At 30.9% G+C, this 7,140-nt stretch overlaps 1 protein-coding gene across 1 annotated transcript; it reads right to left on the bottom strand.

Moving 5' to 3' along the window:
* Positions 1-2,299: 2,299 nt before the first annotated feature.
* Positions 2,300-6,790, bottom strand: LOC104902069 (hypothetical protein). The gene is made up of 2 exons (XM_010689733.4): positions 6,007-6,790; positions 2,300-2,657 (listed from the first exon to the last, which is right to left on the bottom strand). The coding sequence occupies exons 1-2, from the start codon at positions 6,688-6,690 to the stop codon at positions 2,499-2,501; spliced, it is 843 nt and encodes a 280-aa protein (XP_010688035.2). The 5' UTR covers positions 6,691-6,790; the 3' UTR covers positions 2,300-2,498.
* Between the last annotated feature and the right edge of the window lie 350 nt (positions 6,791-7,140).

The raw sequence follows: 7,140 nt of genomic DNA, 5'->3' as shown, positions 1-7,140 counted from the left end.
CTCTTTTTAATATTGGACTTATCATTGTCTAATTTTAATTTAAAAATAGGCGGTCTCTTACAAGACAAACTCTATATTTTAATGTCATATTAAAATAATGATATTGTAGTTTAGTTTAAATTTCACCATATTCTAATAAAGATAAAATATAATCCACTAAATTTTTGATCATCTTGAATTAGAGGAAGCAGTAGTGTATAATAATTTCTTGAGTAAATTTTGGGTGATGTAATATATACACCATAACTTATTTTAATATACATAACGATATAGACTCAAACAAGAATGACATGAACTATACAAATAATGACATGAATCTCATGCCACTTTGTGTTTTTATTTCATGTTATTTTTAAGTTTTTTTTTTAAAAAAAGCGGCGGTTTGTGGATTGTCGTTACATTATAAACTATGGTATACTAATTATGTCCAAGAATCTATGTGATTTCTTGCCGTTATAAGATTGTCAAACCTCATTAAGGATCCCTGTACGACTTTTGGGTAAAAAGTTGGACTATTATTTATCTTATTAAGAAATTTTTTCATTTATTTGACTGATATGTCTTACTAGTGTCTTAAAGAACATAAACAGTCTATATGGTTACAAAATAATGGTTTGATTATCATAATTAATAAGCAAGGACCTGTTCTCGGTAAACGAAATAACTCATAGAAATTTTGTATTTTTTTGTTTTTTCTGAACAAAGAAACTGTGTTGTTTATTAAGTCAAAAATAGAAATTGAATTAATTTTCAGCTAGACTTTGCCAACTTCATTATTTATCTGAAGAAATACAATTGAGTTATTTCGACATTTCTGCTATGTTATAATTAGATATTAATGGGCATTTTGACGGAGTATTACTTCTACAATTTAAGTCAAAGTTAGCATGTAATTATTGAACTCCCAATATCTGGTCAATTCAAAACCGTCCTCACTACAAACTTTTATTTGGTAATTGGCTCATTATATTACTTCTGTATGCATCATGTTGAACCCTTGTTTTTTTTGGGTTTGCATATTTTACTATGTCTTTTTTCAAATGAGAAAACTGACTCTTCAAATTAAAAGAAAAAGAAAAGTAAGCAACGAAGCTTAAATTTTGATGGCTCCGTTAATGTGCTGGGAGTTATCTTTCAAGATTCTTCCAACCACCTTGTGTCAATCCAAGCATATCACTTTGACTCTACGTTAGTTCTTGTATCAGAAGCCCAGGCTCTAGGGAGAGTCTCCTGCTGGCTCAATTCCAACAAGTAAAGAATCTCTATATTGAAGGCGATAACCAGTACTCTATTCGCGTCCTTCAAAGCCTTTTGTGCATGGATTATCCAAACCTTCATTGATGATATTAGAACTTTGCTCAATCAATTTTATTATTACTCCCTAGCTTACATTTTTCAAGAAGTCAACAACTCAACATAGTCGTAGATTACCTCTCCAATTAGGTCACTCTATTTCCGCTACCTAAGTTAACTTCGTTTATGGTGCTTATTCTACTCAAGATCATTTTATTTACTTAACTCGTTAGGTTACTCCCTCAAAAGAAGGGATGATCTAAAACGAATATATACTCAAAAACGAAAAACCTCAAATTTATATCCAAATAACTCATGCGGCATGCCTAAAATACCATTAAATATACTTATTTGGAAAAGTGTCTTATCAATTCTTGGGCAATTTCCCAAGTTCTTTGGATCCAGCCGGCCATATAAACCATAAAGGTTGGGCCCAATCCCATTCGATCACTTGATGAAGCCTAGCCATAATTGGGGCACGATTAATCATCAAGGACCTAGCTATTTAAGCCCCAATTACAATTTAAGCCATTTTTTGTTTAGAGCATGTAAGTTGTTATAAATAGCTTAGCTTGTAATTTAGAAATTAAATTCATTATTCACATAAGAAAAGTTTAGTTTTAGAAAAGTTTTTTTTCTCTTACATTACATTTAATTATTTCTTTCATAGTGGTTGTTTGTTTATCCCTAAAATATTATTTATTTGTGAGGTATCGATTTCATATTGTCTAGTAGAAGTCAAATTTCCGTTACGAGCTCTAACAGAAAGGAATTTGTTGAACCTAAGAAGAATTGAACTCGTGATCATTTTTTTTTAGAGGAACTCGTGAACTTAGCAAAAGTCTTATCGAAAACACACATTGCATCTCGGAGACCCATCAAAGCACGAAAGCCAGGATAAGCTCACACTAACCCGTCAATTATAGTTCGTTGGACATCCCGAACGAAATACATACATGCATGATACATCATAAAAATGGGTAATTTGGGAGCTTTCCCATGGATATTCTTCTTCTTTCTTTTAAATGAATATATACTATATGCACAAACTTACAATGTCACCATTTACAGATTTTAAGTATGAATTACCAATCCCAATTAAAAAAAAAAAACAAGTAAAAGTAAATATAAAAAGAAAAGAAAAAAGTATACATCAAAAAGCCTATTTATCTAAAAAAAAAAATAGTTTAATATCCTCATATTAGTTATTGCTGTACTGCTTTCTGAACTTTGGTTCTAAACAGCAAAATGCACAATTTTTCCATTGAGAAGTATAGAAAGCAACCAGTTGCATGGGTTACAAAGGACCCAAAACTGGAGCCCACAATACAATGCCATGCAGGCCCATATACCTTATCAAACTCCTGTAACAAGCCCAATAAAAAGAGTATTTAGTTAGAATCTGCTATAAAATAAAGCCCAACAAGAAGCCCAATAGAAAAAAAGCCCAAATTACAGTGATTGCACATGGATGACTAGATAAGGCATTAAATGTATTAAAAACTTAGGTAAATACTGACAAGTTAGAAAATTCTAGTAGTTATTAGTTGATGTTAACTCCTTATGATAACACATGGGATGTTGGATCTTTCTTAATGTTCTTCTAATTGAATTATTAGGTCTCTTAATCATTTGTTAATATGCAAAGTATCTTGCTAATAACTAGAAACTATCAAGTGGGGACCATTTTTTGGAGGGATTAGATTGAAGAGAAAGTCTTGATCTATATGCATGGTTGGTTGTTCATTGGTTTTTGTTATTGGTCAATTTGACCAATCTAACTTCTATATCATAAGATGGGATCTTTATATTTTAATATTCTAGGTCCATAATCAATTATAAGACATGGTACATTATGCACTTTGAAAGAAAAAAGAATGAAGATATGGCATATATTTGATGCAATGAATTCAATGATGAAATTTGTCTTCATCATAGTGAAAAAATGATTTTTTTTTAAAAAATATATCACAAGCACATACCCTCTTAATAAATATATAACCTAATGAGTAACGAAAAAGCTCTTATTCTCTACCCGGTCTTACTCAAGATCTTTTGTCATACAATTCGCCAAACAAGTTTAAGTTATAAGAGAAGACCGAACACAATATGAGACACAACTTGAAAATTATCATTAAACCCTGTCATCATTATATATCCTAATCTGATCCAAAAAAAATATTAAGTATATTTTGGATATATAAAATCGTGAAAAAGGAAATTGTGCATAGACCAAAATTGTAGCTAAAAAAAGTACGTTGGTTACCTCAAGTTTCATATAATTTTTCCGTCAAAAAAAAAAAGTTTCATATGATTTGGGCAAATATTCACTATTGTCTAGTTGCATTTTAAATTGGCTTGCTAGAAGTAATAAGAGAAAAGTAAGTGAGTGAGTCAGATACTTAATTTCTGAGAAAAGATTGAAGAAAAATCATAAATGACATGAAACAAGTAATATAAGATGGGATCAAGATTCCTGTTAGATTTTTCTATCACAAAACTTTTTAAAAAAAGAAAGAAAAAACACTATAAGCCTTACTTAAGGATATTTATGTATTATATGACACTTCCGATTGTGTTTATCTTTTAAATTTTATTCATTCCACCTAATGTTTTTATAGGATAATAACCTTAAGGATTTAGAAAGATTGAATGAAAGTGAAAGATTGAAACTTGACAAAAGATGCAAGGACATGGACATTTTATCATACAATAAAGTTTGCAAGAATCATCATCATCTAATTCTTCTATCAAAAGGAAAAAATCATTTAATTTATCAGCGCAATCTATCTAAAAACCCTCACCTCTTAAATCCGTCATGCTCCTTATTAAATCAAACTCCGCCACAAAAGAGAGGTAAAAGGAGCTACTAGGGCGGGACAAGTATGAGCAAAAATGATGGGCCTTCACTTGTAGTTCAAAACAGATAAAAGTATAAGATTTGTATTTCCAGCTGGCTAATGACGACTATTTTTGAAAGTTTAAAACAACAAAACTTTGATGAATTTCATGTTCTCATTATTCCTTTCCTTACACTTTTACTACTAATCCAAATGTTTTCTTTTGTCTAATCTTCAAACAATTAAAAATAAATATATTTTGGGGCCTTTATATTTTGAGGGTCCTATTCCATCACTGTGATTGCATGGACCAAGAACTACAATCAGTCAATCACTCCTCTACCCGAGATCTTTTCAGAACAATTATACTAGCTTTGTCTGGCTTACATACTCTTAACTCTTCACAAGAGTTGTTAATTAAAATAAACAAAATAAATTCTCTTGATAATACAACTTATAGCTTTACTATAGTTCATGAAATAAAGTATTAATGTCCACAAATTCTTGGGTGTAATTATTACACCATAATTTAGAATATAACAACTTAAAAACCACCGTTTTTTTGTGAAAAAAAAAATGACATGAAATAAATGATGAAATGACATGAAATTCATGTCAGTATTTGTATAATTTATGTCATTCTTATTAAAATATATGTCATTATACATATTATACAATAAGTTATAATATAACATGTTATACCAAACACGGACTACACCAATTACTCTCTTATAAGTATGTGAACAACGCTCAGGTGATTAACATTTTTCCATGCACAATAAAAATCCCATGAAACCATTTATAAGGGAGTGGATCTTGTCTCGTGATAGCATTAAATTTGGTTGGACAAGAAATAATGGATGAGCAGATCAGAAAGAAATAAAAATAGGCAAGTTGTATTCTTTATATTTTCACAATATTAATGTAGACAAAACTATATATCCTCTAAAAATACTTCATAGCACAGAATCCAATATATATATATACCTAGTGAAAACCCATTAGGGCCTGTTCTCCCCAGCTTATTTTCAGTTCAGTTCAGACCAGTTCAGTTCAGTTCAGTTCAGCTCTTGACAATACTTTTACTCTCACATATCACTATTCATTTCAGTTCAGTTCAGTTCAGTTCAGTTCATATCAGTTCAGATCAGTTCAGTTCAATTCAGTTCAATTCAGTTCAGTTCAGTTCAATTCAGTTCAGTTCAGTTCAGCTGTTTTATGCCGAAGAGAACATGCCCTTAGTTGTATTATTAAATTTTGGATTTCAACACTAAATCATTCTACACTTGCAACTCAAAATTTTGTAAATAGAAGTACAACTTTACATATTACTACTGTAAAGAGGGATAGTGACATTACTTAAAGCTTTTGGATTTAATTAGGTAAGCTTTTCACACATTCTTTTCCTTGTCATTAATTCCCAAGTTTTTCTCATAATAATGAGGACATTACATTACTCTTATACTTTAGGCATCGATAAGTGCCACTAAAGACTAGTCATTGCTACTAAAAATGTCTTGATCTAATGGTTAAGATTGAAGTATTGTGAACGATAGGTCACAAGTTTGAATTTCTCATCCCCTTCTTTGTACTTTATACTGCTTTTGTGACTTATATGGATAAAAAAAACTAGTTATATATTACTTAATCAATATTTTCATGTTTAGCTTTTTATATGCAATTCTTTAAGACAATATATATAATTTTGGCAGATACTAATGGATACTTCCGATGCGTTAAGTTTCTTATCCAACGCTTCGAAGCACCTTTTAGCAGAATGTATATAATTTTTCTATAATAATCTTATAAAGATAGTTGTGAAAAAGAATTCAGATCAAATAATCAAAGTATGTATCTAATTTGGATTACTTACCTTCTTTAAGTTATAAGCCACATGTTTAGCACTGAATTTCTCCAAACTATCATAAGTCTTCCTTGCACATTGAAAAGCTTGAATTTGCATAAAACCAGGCATATCAGTAACCAAAACCTTCACTTGTAACAATTCAATGGCAGAAACCATATCATTTTCCATTTTTGCCCCTATTGATTCCCTTGCTTTCTCCACAAAATTCCCTACATATGCTACATTATTTTCTACATGTGAAACTGATTTCCTCCCTCCTTCTCTTTTCCCTTCCATACCTTGTAGGAATGGGATTCCCTTTCCCCTCTCTTTTACCTCCATTATCTCACTATTACTACAAACTGATTTCCTTTCCTCCATAATAACCTTACTATTATTATTACTATTTGCTAATCTCATTAATATACCTTCTACACTTGACACTGATTTCCTTTCCATTTCATTCCTGCCTTTCCCATGATTCATCATTCCCTTTCTATCCTCTTCCTTCTCCTTATCCTCACCATTATTTGGTTTCGATTTCGATTTCGACTTTCTAAGAGTACCCCATATACTTGAATGAATGATTTTCTTCGTTACCGACGTCGTCGTTGTCGTCGGAGTTTGATATTCCGGTGTCCGGTTACCGGTGGAGAAGTTGTACACATATAAGTTTCCCTTCTTTTGTTTCTCTAGTGATGTTGCATTCATTTTTTTGGTATATGGTACAAAAATTGTAATGTTCTTGGATTTTGCTAAGGTGTAAGGACTAAGGATATATAATGTGCGTAGGGAGTGACTAGGGATAGTGTTAAGGAATAGTGGGACTATAAAAAAAAGTAGGGGCCATTTGAATATTAATGGAATTAATAATGGTATGACACGGTCTAATTTTAATAAAAAAAATAGATTTAGTCACTAAATGAATTAAATTAGTCATCGAAAGAAATTAATTTACTATTGGGCTAGTTTTTTTTTTAATATTGAGCTTATCATTGCCTAATTTTTGTTTAAAAATAGGCGGTCTTGTACAAGACAGACTCAGATCATCATAATGATAAGTTGTTATTATTGAGAGGTTGGGTGAAGTGAAATAGATGATTAAGTAATGTAGCAGACCATGTGATAGTGCCCAATAATCAAGGATCACATAAAGTGGTT

This window comes from Beta vulgaris, chromosome 8 (assembly GCF_026745355.1).
Source record: "Beta vulgaris subsp. vulgaris cultivar EL10 chromosome 8, EL10.2, whole genome shotgun sequence".
NCBI classification, from domain to species: Eukaryota; Viridiplantae; Streptophyta; class Magnoliopsida; order Caryophyllales; family Amaranthaceae; genus Beta; species Beta vulgaris.
Note: the sequence above shows the minus strand (reverse complement) of the source record. Positions and strands in the feature narration are given on the sequence as shown.